General features: G+C 38.6%; 1 protein-coding gene across 2 annotated transcripts in view; it reads right to left on the reverse strand.

Moving 5' to 3' along the window:
- Positions 1 to 17,161, reverse strand: part of LOC128692090 (GMP reductase 2) — a 90,036-nt gene that overhangs the window by 39,518 nt on the left and 33,357 nt on the right. The window contains exon 3 of one of the 2 annotated variants that reach the window (XM_070085162.1): positions 3,404 to 3,562. The exons of the other annotated variant lie outside the window; for it this stretch is intronic. Within the exon in view, the coding sequence (XP_069941263.1) occupies positions 3,404 to 3,562 (159 nt within the window). The remainder of the gene's footprint in view (positions 1 to 3,403; positions 3,563 to 17,161) is intronic. 2 annotated transcript variants of the gene reach the window in all.

A 17,161-nucleotide genomic window follows, 5' to 3' on the forward strand; every position in this document is an offset into this window, starting at 1 on the left:
GTGGAAGACCACAACGAAGAGCTCACCACTGAGGAGCCGCAAGAGCTTCAGCAGGAACAGCAACAGATCACAGCTCAGAATCTTGCTGCAGAGGAGGAGGAAGAGAGATGGAAGAAGGTGCCTTCTTCAGAAATTAAGGAGATTTTTGAAATGTGGGGTAAGATGGAAAGATTTATGGAGAAACATCACCCTGACAAGGCTGTTGCAAGCCATGTTGGCAACATGTACAGTGACAAAGTCTTGGCCCATTTTAGGGAAGTGTTAAAGAGACGCCAGAAACAGAGCTCTCCGGACAGTTATTTTGCAAGACAGGACTCCAGTGACTCTCAAGCTGGTCCTAGTGGCATTAAGAAACAGAGAAGAGAAGTAACCCCAGAAAAGGACTTGGTACCTGAGGTGTTGATGGAAGGGGATTCCCCTTCCAAACTGTAAATAATCCAATCTCTCTCCTCCTCCAGTCTTCCATACACTAAGAAGAATCACCAATAAAGGTAAGTGTTATGCTGTTAATGTTTCATTCATCATGTCCCATTGTATTGTTTATGTACTACATCTATATTTCATGTAAAAAAATTTTTTGTTTTAGTACTTCTGGGTGTCAGGAACGGATTAATTGTATTTACATTATTTCTTATGGGAAAATTTATTCGAAAATCGTAAATTTCAATAACAGTAACACTTCCAGGAACGGATTAATTACGATGAGGGACCACTGTATTTGAAAATATGTAAAAGAAACGAAGATCTACTTTTTGAGCACTACGCATGTAGTTTAACCCTTTGACTGTTTGAGGCCCCTTTCTGAAACTGTCATTCTATGTCGCTCAATTTTTAAAAAAAAAAAAAAAAAAAATATTTTTTCTTATGAAATGATAGAGAATCTTTTCCCGATGGTAATGACACCAAAAGTTCGAAATTTGGTCGAAAACTCATGGAATTATGCTCCCGCGAAGTTAGCGGTCTCGGCGACATATGCGTATCGGCGATTTCGCCGACTTTGAGCCCTATTTTCAGCCAATTCCATTGTTCCAGTTGACCAAACTCATAGCTATTTCTTTAGAACTCCATTTTATCTATCAGCTGAGTACAAGAAACCTCCCATTTACTAATTTGGACTACCCAATATGGTGGTCAGAAATTGGCAATTTGGCCAATTTCACGCAAAATAAAAAAGATGCCAATTTCAAAATAGGGTCCAGAATAAACAAGGTAGACATTCGTGGCACTAAAATAACATATGCTCTGTTCATTAGTCACATCTCTAGGTCCCTCTTATATTATTATTGCTTTCTATTTTGACTTTTTATTCATACAAAAAAATACAAAATTTACTGTTATGCAGACTACTGCATTATTGTAAAAATGGTATAAATAATATCAGTGCACTAGTGAAAGAATATTAGACTCCCCAGTTGATGTGTATTGGAAGTGTGGTGTGATTTATTTACTCCTGAACATTGGTAAAAATCGAACATTTCCGCTACTTTGAGCTCAGCTTCAAGGTCGTTTTCATCGTCAAAGTAATGAAAATCATCTCTATTTCTTTAATATGTTTTCCATTTTATCACCTAAGACCATGAAAACGCGAATACAATGATAAATACTATACGAAAATACACCTCAAAGTCGGCGTTTTATTCCAAAAAAGCGATCAGTTTTTTTTTCTCATTACGCAATGTGTGCTGCAGGATTTTTTTTATGTGGTGCACACTGACCACACAGACCCATTCTCTCACATGTGGGCCTACCAGCTTTCTCCCGCTTGATTTGAAGCCGCTAGAATTATTGAGTATATATACGTCAGAAACATTGGCTCGTAAGACGTATTTATACGTCGAAAACAGTCAAAGGGTTAAGGGTTAAAATGAACAAAAGGGTGTAACAACCTCTAAATAAGATGCAGTACTCCATCAAAATGGAGTTCTGTATTTTACTGGCCCATTTATATCTACTGTTTAACTGGTTCAATATTTTATTGCTTTTCCTATCTTCCCCTTCCAAATTTCCATCAGAATTTCGTATTACGCAGTTAGCTTGCTGTTGTCTCCTTTTTCTCGTCATCCTATTACATCAAATGCAACCAAATCACCACTCAAAATTTTATTGCATACAACTTTTGCTACCAACAGTATTCCACTATGATGATGATGATCATCATCATTATAATATTATATTCTACACTTCCATGGGTGTGCAGGTCTTTGCTAGAGAAGACATACAAGAGTAATACAGGAAAAAAAGGTAAGAGACATTAAAGATATCTGAAGTGACACCAATACTTTGCATTACTTTCCATACTCTGCAGCATCATGTTCAAAAACTAGCACTAACAGTCTCCAGCCAGTCATGGACAGCAATATATCTTCGCATTCTTCAATAGCATAAGAGTCCTTCTTCAACAGAAAATATAAATACTGTAATTCACTTCCTCATAATAGTTTTCACAGCCTTGTTCATCACTACTTCTTAAAACACTTATACTCGAAGAACATTCCTTACACTCACCATACCTACCCACCTTATTCACACTGTATACTCTTATATTCAAATTAGGGATGGGATGATATCAAATTATTTGACAATACCAATACTCTGTTTTAGGCTAATATTGATATCATTTAAATTAGCCAATACCCATTGATACTGGGTACCAATACCAATACAACCAAAACTGGCTGATACTCATCTATACTTTGGCACACCCCTAATTCACATGCATGCTATTTCTTCACCACTTGACAAACATTCATTTTACTTGATCATACCACCATAGAATTCTTCCCTCACTCATGAGCTACATTACTGTTGCTTTCCACATCTTTCCATATTATCAAACCTTATATCTATCATCCAAACACTAGCTTTACTTCTCAATGTTCATCTCAATCTGATATTCCAACTCTTGATATTCCATGCTCATGTCACGCCAGCATTTCACTTATATACAATGGTCTCTATGGTCTATAGAGTACATAAAAGTTAAGTAAAGGACACAAATGCAACTAATGTGACATTTTATTGTAGCAACGTTTCGCTCTCCAGGAGCTCCTGGAGAGCGAAACATTGCCACAATAAAATGTCACACTAGTTGCATTTGTGTCCTTTTACTAAATATACTGTCAGTAATTCTACCAATATTAATACATAAAAGTTAAGTGGCATGCAGTTCTTTAGTCACATGAGTTCCTATCTTGCCCTTCCAAATTAAGACTATCATTACATCAACCAGCTGTAATGTGACAATAAAACTTAATTCTTTTAACCCTTTTTTCTCTCTAGATGAGCCAAGCTTTTACTAAGACAATTAATATATTTATTATTTGTTGTTCAAAAGAAGTAAATCAACCAATTAAATCCTCATTCATTATTACAATGAAAAACTAAATTTTTATTGTTCTCTCACCTCAGAAAATATGGCGAGTATTTCCTGCAAACGATCCCAATCAGCGTTAGAGATGCCAGAGGATGCAGCTACATATTCCAGCACATCCTTATTGTTCTCGCCAAACTCCCTCCACTCGTCAACACTATAGTGTTTATGTATTGTTGTAAAGCACTTGTACTGGAAGAATGTTAAGATTCCTTCAGCCAACTTATGTGATGATTCCAAAACATTATTAAACTAGATATGCATGGTTCAATTACATTAGAACAAATGACAAAAGCATCTCAAGTCTTCATCCCTATTACAGTACTGTACACAATAAATAAGGGGCACCATTATTTTCTAAGTATTAGTTAAGAGTCCTGTACTGTATATTTAAATAAATATAGTACAGTATTTATAGGTAGTAGGTTGGTAGACAGCAACCGCCCAGGGAGGTACTACCGTCCTGCCAAGTGAGTGTAAAACGAAAGCCTGTAATTGTTTTACATGATGGTAGGATTGCTGGTGTCCTTTTTTCTGTCTCATGAACATGCAAGATTTCAGGTACGTCTTGCTACTTCTACTTACACTTAGGTCACACTACACATACATGTACAAGCACATATATACACACCCCTCTGGGTTTTCTTCTATTTTCTTTCTAGTTCTTATTCTTGTTTATTTCCTCTTATCTCCATGGGGAAGTGGAACAGAATTCTTCCTCCGTAAGCCATGCGTGTTGTAAGAGGCGACTAAAATGCCGGGAGCAAGGGGCTAGTAACCTCTTCTCCTGTATATATTACTAAATGTAAAAGGAGAAACTTTCGTTTTTCCTTTTGGGCCACCCTGCCTCGGTGGGATACGGCCGGTGTGTTGAATGAAAGAAAGAAGTACAGTATTATAAAAGAAAGATCTAGGAAGTAGGTTGGCAGTCAGCAAGTGCCCAGGGAGTACTATTGTCCTGCCAAATGAGTGTAAAATGGAAGCCTGTAATTGTTTTATATGATGGTAGTATTGCTGGTGTTTTTTTTTTTCCATCTCATAAACATGCAAGATTTCAGGTACGTCTTGCTACTTCTACTTACACTTAGGTCACACTACACATACGTGTGCAAGCATATACATGTATATACACACCCCTCTGGGTTTTCTTCTATTTTCTTACTAGTGCTTGTTCTTGTTTATTTCCTCTGATCTCCATGGGGAAGTGGAACAGAATTCTTCCTCTGTAAGCTATGCGTGTTTTAAGAGGCAACTAAAATGCCAGGAGCAAGGGGCTAGTACCCCTTTCTCCTGTATAAATTACTAAATTTAAAAAGAGAAACTTTTGTTTTTCTTTTTGGGCCACCCTGCCTTGGTGGGATACGACCAGTTTGTTGAAAGAAGAAGATACACACACACCCATTTGGGTTTTCTTCCATTTTCTTACTAGTTCTTGTTTATTTTCTCTTATCTCCAGGGAAAGTTGGGCAGAATTCTTCTTCTGTAAGCAATGTGTGTCTTAAGAGGTGACTAAAATGTCGGGAGCAAGGGGCTAGTAACCCCTTCTCCTGTATACATTACTAAAGTTAAAAAGAGAAACTTGTTTTTCTTTTTGGGCCACTCTGCTTCGGTGGGATATAGCCGGTTTGTTGAAAGAAGAAATGAAAGGTCACACTATTATGTTTATAAAGTCATTATATGAGGTTACTGTGTAGGTTGTATGTTGCAATCACATTTGAGAAACTCATTGTATGCAGCAAATTTAAGATTTTTGCTTGTGTAACATTTCAGGCAAGATTTAAATTAAGGGACTTCAATATACATGTTGTTCTCCCAAGGGAGGTTCCTTGATGCTGGTGAAAGACTCATGGATTAAGAATATGGTCCTTTTCCTTTCCTAGAATCAAAGCTAACTTCCTCCCATTACTCTAGACACTGAATAACCTCTATGGGTTTAGCACTTCCCCAATGAATATAATAACTTTTACCACTTACAAATATGACACGAGCCTGGTGCCCAGGTCCATTATTGGAGTGTTGCCTTCTATCACTAGTGTTTTCTTTAATGTGATGAAACAAAAGAATCCTGTCATTATGTCAAGGAATTCAATTTAGTGTTTACAATTCCAGACTTAAAAAACTATTCAGTCTTAATACAATAATTAAAATTTCAGGCCACAATGATTTTTGGTTAATCACGGTCACTTCTCATGAAGTTATAGTACAGTGAACCCTCTAATTAATGGACTAATAAGTTTTAGTTTAAGATCTTTATTATGCACTCCATACCCATCCTGTGGGAGATACTCAAAAGATTTCAGCATCAGATAATGGGCCCAGGGACTGGGCTACAGTTTTGATGGCTAAACAAGTTAAAGTGGTAATGACCTATGTACCTGTTTATATCTGGTTACAGTCGTAATGAGTTATTTATTGCAGTTATTTATGCCAATTGTTATGCTACAAATTTGTACAACTTTAATGCTTCTTATTTGAAATACTCATTTGTACTTCATGTTGTAATTTGTTCACTGTAATTTTTACCACTGAATATATCATTGCTTAGTTAATCTTAAGTTAATTTTAAGCCTGCCCATAATGCTCTGCATACATGGAGCTTTTGGCATGTACACCCAATCACTATATTTCTTTGTACAACTATGTATCATGTCCAAATAAAAAATAAATAAATAAATAAAAGATATGAATTAGGTCACAAAAGTTATTACAGTGTAGCCTAAATGTGGTTTTGAATTATTTATATTTTAGCAAGTTTACCTGGAGTTTACCTGGAGAGAGTTTCGGGGGTCAACGCCCCCGCGGCCCGGTCTGTGACCAGGCCTCCTGGTGGATCAGCGCCTGATCAACCAGGCTGTTGCTGCTGGCTGCACGCAAATCAACGTACGAGCCACAGCCCGGCTGATCAGGAACTGACTTTAGGTGCTTGTCCAGTGCCAGCTTGAAGACTGCCAGGGGTCTGTTGGTAATCCCCCTTATGTGTGCTGGGAGGCAGTTGAACAGTCTCGGGCCCCTGACACTTATTGTATGGTCTCTTAACGTGCTAGTGACACCCCTGCTTTTCATTGGGGGGATGGTGCATCGTCTGCCAAGTCTTTTGCTTTCGTAGTGAGTGATTTTCGTGTGCAAGTTCAGTACTAGTCCCTCTAGGATTTTCCAGGTGTATATAATCATGTATCGTGCATTATTTACAATATTTTTCCAGAATGGTTCGTAATATGCTACTGTGGATAAAATATGTACCTTGACATTTCTTGAACATTTGTGAATGAGTTGTCTTTGCATTTACTAACTTTATTGGATTCCAGCACATAATGGGACAAGGTGTAACAATAGTCCATCTGGCAAAGTTTACATATAATTACGTCTACTTCGGCTGGTGGGGCTGATGACACCTCTCGGAATTGTCAGAAGTACGTACAGTAGGGCCCCACTTGACGGCGTTTAGCCTTATGGTGTTCCGCTAATACGGCGATGTCAAATTATGACCAAAATTTACTATACGGCAAGCGGTCTTTCAAATACGGCGCCCCCACCTGGTTTGTTTACATTCTCCATGACCACATCTATTATGTCTGGAAACTTTCCAAAATTTCAAGTGTTTTAAAGTTATTGTGTATTTTATATGTACTCTGGTAATTATACTTGTGTACCTGTACCTAAATATACTTACACACTGTGCTGGTGTGCAGGTGCACATTAAAATCGTTAAGAATCTCTCTACTCATGATGCCACAGTAACACTACATAACAATCACTCTTGGGGACAATAAATGTGTTATTTTACATTAATATAGACATTTTCAGTAATCCATCTATGATATTTTCTTCAAAATTATACAACAAACGCATTACATAGCATATAAACATGATACATACACTCACAAAATAAAAATTTACGTAAATATGAGATTTGTTTACAAAGCGGCTGTGTAGGTAGTGTCGGAAGAATTACGTTTTCTATAGTCTAATACTGGAGGATAACTGTAGAAAAATATTCCTTTCGTATGCCTTCACTCTATATATAGAAATTCACGACCCTTGTGGGTTTAGATCTTCTTTTTTATTATGAAAATAATAATAATAATAATAATAATAATAATAATAATAATAATATCATTCACTCTAAAAATGGTGTGTTGCATGACAATGGGAGTGTTGCTGTTTGTTTATTCTGTACTAACTTGTACAACTTGTACACAAGTTAAGAGTATTTGTATTGTGAGGTAATTATTATTATAATAAAATATTGTGAGGTAAAAGTTTTACAAACTCTTACAAATGTACGTGAATGAACTAAAAGCAGACACACATTAATACGCATTTAGCCGGACCAAGTGATCGCCCACTACCTGTTCAGTTTGTGTTTTTACATTGTCTGAACTCTGTATCTCGTTTACTATTTCGTTAACTAGTTGGCTCTCATTGACGATGGCGTCTATGCTTGGGAGTGTGGTAGCCGAGCGGAGGGATAACATTAGTTTTCTCTCCTCAGTCACGAGAGAAAACGTGTATGAATCTGTGTTTGGGAGAGCCACTCCCCCACTCCGCTTTTGTTTACAATTTTCGGCATGAATTATTCATTACTTCTCCTTTCGTTTATGATGGCACCTAAAGGTAGTTGTTAAAAACGATTAAATTCAGTGAACAGGGTATGTCGATGCTAATAATATGGCTCTGGACCACAGTGTAGGTAACCCGCTGGTGTAGCCCAGGCTGGCTACACCTACCGGCTACCTACACTGACTTCCTACAAATAAATACTACTCACCTCTCTTCCTACATTAAGACTACACATATTTTAAGGTAAATAATGAGTGTACTTTATATGTATTTTAACTCTCTGGGCTGTTTTAAATATCGTATATTAAGTATGAGATGGAGAGCCAGGGCTACCTACACGACTTCTTACAAATAAAGTATTACTCACCTCTCACCCTATATTACAAGTTATATCTTATTAATGAAAATAAGATACCAGATATACTAAGCAAATTTCCTAAATTTGCTTGTAACAGATAAGTGAACTATAGATATGTAGATATAAATCCATATGTATTCCTGTTAACCCTTTGGGGCCTAGTTCCTAGGCCTTTTGTGTATCCATATGCTCTCGCGCTACCGTCCACAGGATGGATATGGGGTGCATAATAAACTAGCCATTTCGGTGGCAAAATCTAAAAAAAAATCTACCCTATATTAAGATTACAAATACTTTAGGGTAAGTAATGAATGTACTGTATGTACTGTAAAATACATACACAGTTTACCTGGAGTTTAACTCTCTCCAGGTAAACTCCAGGTAAACTGTGTATGTATTTTACTTTTTATTGTGTTTTTAGTGCCTAGTTCTATTACTAACTTAATATAATTTAGTGTAAACTTGTCTGGCATTTGTATGCATTTACAAATGGAAAAAATGGCATTCTGCTTTCCGGCGATAGCCTGGAACCTAACCCGCCGTACAAGTGGGGTCCTACTGTACTTGTAACCCAGCCGGAGCCAGGGTGTGGCGACATCTAAGAATTTCTTGGATGCACCATAGACATGTGGCTCCTCCTGTATGATAGAATGACGACTGGTAGACTGACTGGTGTCAATCTCCCCCAGTCTCAAATCTATGAAGTTCAGTAGAAGCTCTTTCTGATTTACTGTCCTCAGAGTGCTAACTGGCAGCCCAGAATTGTCATGTATTCCCTACATAATGGCATATGCCTTTGCCAATTCAACAGTTCTATTGTGCATCTGAGGAGCAATGTGAGATGGAATCCACAGGTGCTCACTGACTCCACTGTGCATAATCCTACCAGACCTGTGTCTGGCTTCTGACACAAGCATGCCACTGAAGGAGTTAATAACATTTATGGATGACAATGAATCAGTTAAAACTAAGGTGTCATTAGTTTTAGATACCTTAGATACATAAACTCATTTGAATGCAAAGAATAAGGGAAATGGTTCATTTTGAAGACTACAAGCCAAGTTACTGATGCGTGCTCAATTTCTATGCTAGATCCATCACTGTATGACAACAGTGGCACTACCAACTGCGTCAGTGGATTGGTGAACAGAACCATCAACATACATAATTTGTGAATACATAATCTGTGACTAAGGCATGAATACAACTTAAAGCATCCAGCTTAGCTTAAAGGCAAAGCTTTGGTTGTGATTTGAGTTTCTTTGGGGAAAATAAGGGATAGTGGCTAGGAACAAGGTCATTTACCATGCTGTGGGGAAGTGCCGCTGTTGTCTTACTTGACTAATAGAGGGGAGGGGGGTGCATAATATTGCCGGCTGTCTGTTGTTTCCGAATTATTAATTTTTTTTCCATGATGGTTCCAGACACACTACTGGACACCTAACGTGTAAAGCAGTACAGTGAGGGTGAGAGGGTAGGTGAATGTATGAGGGTGGAGTGAATGTGAGAAGTGAGAGGGTAGGTGGGTGAATGTGAGAAGTGAGAGGGTAGGTGGGTGAATGTGAGAAGTGAGAGGGTAGGTGGGTGAATGTGAGAAGTGAGAGGGTAGGTGGGTGAATGTGAGAAGTGTGGAGAAATTTTCTCCAGGAGGGGGGTATCAGCCCCCTTCAACCCCTTCAGCCCTGAGGGGCCCAGCCCTCTCAGAAGGGGCAAGCATCTTGTTTACTGCTACAGTAATTGATCACAGATGCAGTACGAGTATGCGACGTGGTCAAGCGACCGCTGCTCCTTGCAGACCAGTGTTGCAGAGTGTATTTTAATAAGAGACAGTACATCTCTTACCTTAGCAGGACAATTAAGGAAAATCCTGCTGCCACTTTATTACCATAGTAAAGATAGTGGACAGTGTTGTCTATGCTTAAGACAGCAAGAATCAAACATTCTGCTTTGCTTCATCGAGGAAGTGGCAAGGAAGCAAAGGTACTAGGTCAGCTTTTCCTTTATGCTGGGGGAAGTGATGGCGTGGGGTGCTGTGGCGTCTTCAGATTACTTTTGACTCTACTGAGAGTGACACTGACGCCAGGATAACCAACAAAGAATGATCTGTGCGTTAGTGTGAACAAAGTGTCTCACAAAACACGATAAACACTTACAGAGAAGTGTGATCAACTTCTTAGTGATATTGTGTGAACAATTATTGATGAACAGTGTAACAATGAGTGTTGCGATCCAACAGTGTGTAGTGCGACATTCTTCAAAGAACACTATTCTTCAATCAACTCAACGGATATCTGGGCATAATTACGGGTCAGATACATATACCCAAGTAAGTGTTCTAACTTGTGATGTACTACTATTGACTGCGCAGTTGAGTATAAAGTCGTGAGTTAGTCACTTATCATAAACCCCGGTGATATGCGGACCACTGAGTCCACACAAGTAAGTTTGTCAGCCATCAGTGAATGAAATATGCTGACATAACACCCCCTAGGGGTAATTTATAATCTTACAAATTATAACTCTTTACAGCCCGTTGAGAGATGGCTTCGACAGCTTCTCAAGACCTCGTCTGCAGGGGCGGCTGTGCAGGCGATGAGCTGTCTTTCTAAGTTAAGTTTTCCTATATTTAAACTTAACTGGTAATGCCATTTCTCAACATATTGGTCGTGCTCGAACCGGATAAAGGCCACACTGTGGTCCAAATATGTTGTACTAAAGTGTACAAATAACCTACGAGCCAAGGTCCTTCGAAAAAAGCTATAAAACTAGTGTTTTACAATATAAATCAGTATAAATGAGTCCCTCCAGACTCAATCACAGAGAATGGGCAGCCAAAAGAAAACGGGCGCTCACCCAGCGTTCACCCAAAGAAAACGGGAGCTGGGTGACTCATCCAACAAGAAAACAGGGGATGGCACCCGGCATCCACTGCTCCAAACTCGAAGAAGCGCTGACTAAGACAACAACAACCCAACTGATGTTCAGTTTGTCTGTGTGTATATACACAGTGTTTATAATGTTTATAGACAGAAATTAAGAGACAAGATTGTGTTAAAGTTTGTTTCTTATAGATATACCTGTTATATTAAAGGAACACCAACGTCAAAGACCTGGGAGTGATTATGTCGGAGGATCTCACCTTCAAGGACCATAACATTGTATCAATCGCATCTGCTAGAAAAATGACAGGATGGATAATGAGAACCTTCAAAACTAGGGAGGCCAAGCCCATGATGACACTCTTCAGGTCACTTGTTTTATCTAGGCTGGAATATTGCTGCACTCTAACAGCACCTTTCAAGGCAGGTGAAATTGCCGACCTAGAAAATGTACAGAGAACTTTCACGGCCCGCATAACGGAGATAAAACACCTCAATTACTGGGAGCGCTTGAGGTTTCTAAACCTGTATTCCCTGGAACGCAGGAGGGAGAGATACATGATTATATACACCTGGAAAATCCTAGAGGGACTAGTACCGAACTTGCACACGAAAATCACTCACTATGAAAGCAAAAGACTTGGCAGACGATGCACCATCCCCCCAATGAAAAGCAGGGGTGTCACTAGCACGTTAAGAGACCATACAATAAGTGTCAGGGGCCCGAGACTGTTCAACTGCCTCCCAGCATACATAAGGGGGATTACCAACAGACCCCTGGCAGTCTTCAAGCTGGCACTGGACAATCACCTAAAGTCAGTTCCTGATCAGCCGGGCTGTGGCTCGTACGTTGGTTTGCGTGCAGCCAGCAGCAACAGCCTGGTTGATCAGGGGCTGATCCACCAGGAGGCCTGGTCACAGACCGGGCCGCGGGGGCGTTGACCCCCGAAACTCTCTCCAGGTAAACTCCAGGTATATATAAAGTGTAAGCTTTCAAATACATATTAACAGTGACATTTATATATGTGTAAGTAATATTCACGTGTGATTTACAGTTATACAGTGACATTTATAGTGTATAGTGAATGAAGTGTATAACGTTATTTACGATTAATCATCGTGGTCAGGCTGACACAGCAAACTCAAGCCATAAACACCAGCCACATGTACTGTGTACCCTTCATGGTCATTGACCCTGAGGTTAAGCTTAGTGAGTCAGTAGTGTCTGATCGATTATTGCTGACTTAAGCATAACAAAAACTCAGCTGTTTATAGCAGTACAGTGTTTTTTAAACACTCTAAGTGTGGTGCTAGAATTTTCAATATACCATTAAAATGGCTTGTTTGAAAACTCAGTTTCAGTCTTTACAGACTAAGATTACACAATTAGAAAATCTAATTTCAGTCTGTATAGGATTAACTCAAGATACAAACATAGATTTTGATGATCTTGAGGTCAAATTTGAATTACTTACACAACGTCTGAAAATAATTAATTCAGACTATACACATTATGAAAAGGAATTTCTTGAATCAGACCCATCTGAGGATGAAATTAAAAATGTTTTGGATACCTTTAGTAATCAACAATTAAGGTGGACAGGAGTACAGGCTATCTGCCGCAAAACTCTGTCACAGAGACCTACTGTAACTAGTGGTCAAACACCTGTTACACCTGTAACAACAACAAGTGTCCCATTACCAAGCTTACCTACAATGTCATTATCTATTTTCCAAGGTCATAATTATGAAGAATTCATTAGTGGTTTTCAATCCATAGTAAATTCACAAACTGACATAGATGAGATTGCTAAGTTCAATTATCTTAAATGTCTTGTGAAGGGAGAACCCTATGAACTGATTAAGTCATTTCCGGTGGTTAAAGGTAATTATCAAATAGCCTTACGTGTCTTAGCAGACAATTACTTTGATGCTGACAAGGCCAGAGTTAGACATGCAGTCTTAATATCAAGCTTGAAGCCACCCAAACATTGTTTTTCAGACTTACAGGCATTTAGAATCACATTAGACAATAGTCTCAGATCTCTAGGTGCTAAATATGACCTAAGGCAATGTGATTGGTTTATCAGTGGTATTGTACAAGATAAGTTGTCACCACAAACTATTGAACGATTAAATATTATGTTCAATAAACGCTATTTCACTTGTGAGGAAATTAGCAATGGTTTACAAACAATAGTTTCATGCATGCAAGCAACGAGACAAGATGAAGAATCCACAAATCCAGTGGATAACAAACCTTCAACTCAGTATAAAAAAAAAGAGTATACCTACTCCCACTAAACCACAGAATGGGAAATCCCATATAGGCATTTATCAAGCTGTGAATACAACAGACAGTAAACAGACTGTCATACATAAACGTACTCCAAAATGTGTACTTTGTGATGGAACACATTGGGCACAGTATTGTATTCAATACACATCAATGGAGGCACGTAAACAACGTGTTCATCAGCTGAAAAGGTGCATCAAGTGTTTAGGTGAACACAAGGGAGGAAAATGCTCACTGAAGAAGTGTTTTAAATGCAAGGGTATGCATCATACAGCATTATGCCCAAATACTTTTGCTGAACAGCAGCAGACTTCCACAGAATCAGGAAGTCAATAAGCAACAGCATTAAATGTGAGAGATAAGTTTAAAGCAACTGCTCTCCCGATAGCTCGAGTTGAGTTATCTAATAAATTACACAAAACCAATGTGCTAACACTATTTGATCAAGGCTCACAAAGGTCCTTCATAAGAAGAACAGTGTTGCAGAAACTGAATAAACAACCCTATGACAAAATACAGTTAGATATAGCTGGTTTTTTTCACAATTCTGGTAAACAGACATATGGCCTAGCCAGAATCACTGTTGGTCTAGGAAACAGGAAAAAGACAGTAGAAGCTGTGGTAGTAGATGATTTGCCTAAGTCTGTGCAGATCCAGGGATTAAAAGAAACAGTTGCAGCACTGAAAGCAGCTAAGGTCAAGTTAGCCTGTCCTGACATACAGACGGACACTATTAGTCCAATTGATTTAATCATTGGAAGTGATTATTATCACTGTTTTGTGCAAAATATAGTAAGTAAACATGATGTTCACTTGCTGAAAACAGCAGGAGGCCACATGATATGTGGTCCCATTCCCTCTCAAAGTGGGAAAGAAGCTGATATTGATTCAGTGGAAAATGTACTAGTTACGAGAATAACCGCTGATCATGTACCACAGCAAAAATTATCATTACTGGAAGAAATGAATGAACCAGTTGATAAGTTGTGGGATTTAGATGCGATAGGTATTGATGTAAATAAACCAAGCCCACAAGAGTCTCAGACTTATAACCAATATTTGGACACTGTCAAATATAAAGATGGACAGTATTGGGTTAGGTTACCATGGAAATTAAATCCACCACATCTGCCTAGCAATTATCGCATGGCTTTCGGACAAATGAAAGCACAAATACATGAGCTCAGGAAGAATCCAGAGCTACTGACTGTTTATGATAATATCATACAAGAACAGTTGGACAATAAATTCATTGAGGAAATAGTCGAAGATAAGTTGAAGACAGAAGCTCATTATCTCCCGCACCATGGAGTCAGAAAAGATTCTGAAACCACTCCACTACGTGTTGTATATAATTGCAGCGCACGTGCAAATAATGTAGCAAGTCTTAATGACTGTCTGATGACCGGACCCTCACTAACTGAGAAGCTTGGAGACGTGCTTATGAAATTTCGCACAAACCCATATGCCTACACGGCTGATATTTCCAAAGCTTTCTTAAGAGTAGGACTACAAGAAATAGATAGAGATTATACTCGATTCTTGTGGCCTGAAAATCCACATGATCCTCAAAGTCCTGTGAAAACTTATCGTTTCAAATCAGTATTATTTGGTGCAACATCCTCTCCATTCTTACTAGAAGCTACTCTGAATACACATTTGAAGAAATCTGAAAGTCCCTTCAAAGAAATCTTAAAGAAAAGTTTCTATGTGGACAATCTTCAAGGTACTGTGAATAAAGAGGAGGATTTGAAATCCTTATACAGAGAAGCTAACAAGGAGATGAAAGAAGCAAATATGCCTCTAAGGATGTGGAATACAAATTCAAAGCAATTAAGGGAACTTATCAAAGAAGATTTCCCTGAAGCTGAAATTCCTGATTGCAACAATATGCTGGGACTTAATTGGAACACACAGGAAGATACTTTGAGTCTCAAAAAGATAAACAATAAATCATGCAGTACACTCACTAAACGTAGTTTACTGTCAGAGGTATCACAATGTTTTGATCCTCTAGGACTCGTCTCACCAATTACCATAAAGGGTAAAATGCTTATGCAAGATGCATGGAAGCTCAAAATTGGATGGGATGAGAACTTGCCTCTAGAAATGAGTCAAGCATGGGATGAAATATCCAGGGAGTTTAAACAACTTCATCAAATTAAATTTCCCAGACAAATAGGTCAAGAGGGAAACAAGTACACATTACATGTGTTCTGTGATGCGTCAACCAGAGGTTATGGCGCTGTAGCTTACATGAGTAATGCTGAAGGAAGTACACTAATTACTTCAAAGGCCAGGGTAGCACCCTTGAAGGTCAGAACAGTACCACAATTGGAACTGACAGCACTCTATGTAGGTACAAAATTAGCTGTCTATCTCAACAAAGTACTTGATCATCTCACTATTGAAAAAACCGTGATCTGGAGTGATAATGAAGCAGTTCTCCAGTGGTTAAGAAATAATAAGAGTAAGCTGGTCTATGTACAGAACAGAGTAGCAGAAATAAAAGAGATGCAGAGAGATTATCTCTTTCTCCACGTCTCTACCCAAGAGAATCCAGCTGACATGTTGTCACGTGGTGTCCCACTCAAGAAATTTGTGGATAATAAATTATGGCTCCACGGACCGAACTGGCTCTCTAATGAAAATAACTGGCCTCAGCAAAAAGCTCACATTATGCCAGAAGAAACAGTCTGCTTGAACACAGCAGAAATAAGTTGTGTAAATACTGCAGACACAACAGAAATAGTCATTGATGGATCTAAATACTCATCTTTGGGTAAACTCTTAAGAGTTACAGCTCTTGTCTTTAAATTCATTAAAGGAATAAAACCTGATTATGAATATCTTGAACCCATTAAATACTGGGTGAAACTAATACAGAAAGATGTTTTCTCTACAGAATATAAATTTCTGGAAACACAAGATAAATCCCCAAAGAAACCTGTCATGATTAATTCTTTAGGACTTTATCTCGACTTTATCTCGACTCAGAAAAGATTATAAGATGTCGAGGAAGAATTCATAATTCTTCACTACCTAAAGAAGCCATACATCCAATATTGATCCCCAAGAATCATTGGCTAACAAAACTGATTGTGCAAAACGCCCACAGTAACGTGTTACATGGTGGGGTAGCTGACACACTTTGTCATATACGACAATCCTACTGGATACCTCAAGGTCGACAAAGTGTGAAAAAGCAAATAAAGGACTGTATTACTTGTCGTCACTACGATATGCGAGTATGTCAGTATCCAGGTCCACCTCCATATCCCTCTGAAAGAGTTTGTCATATCACTCCATTTGAGGTGACAGGTGTAGATTACACTGGACCAATAATTTTAACCAAAACAGTTGACAAAGTTCCCATCAAGGTGTACATCTGTTTGTTCACTTGTGCTACAACTAGAGCAGTACATCTAGAAGTAGCCACTGACATGTCTGCTGAAACCTTTATCAAATTATTCAGAAGGTTTGCAGCCAGAAGGGCATGTCCCAGACTGATGATTTCAGATAATGCAACGAACTTTGTTGCTGGTGCTGCTTATATAAGCAAGATCTTTGATCAACCAGAAGTACAACAGATGCTGAATCAACGCAGGTGTCGTTGGAGATACATTCCTCCTAAATCTCCATGGCACGGCGGATTTTATGAAAGAATGATCGGCATTGTAAAACGTTGTTTAAGGAAG

Source organism: Cherax quadricarinatus, chromosome 15, assembly GCF_038502225.1.
Source record: "Cherax quadricarinatus isolate ZL_2023a chromosome 15, ASM3850222v1, whole genome shotgun sequence".
Taxonomy (NCBI): Eukaryota; Metazoa; Arthropoda; class Malacostraca; order Decapoda; family Parastacidae; genus Cherax; species Cherax quadricarinatus.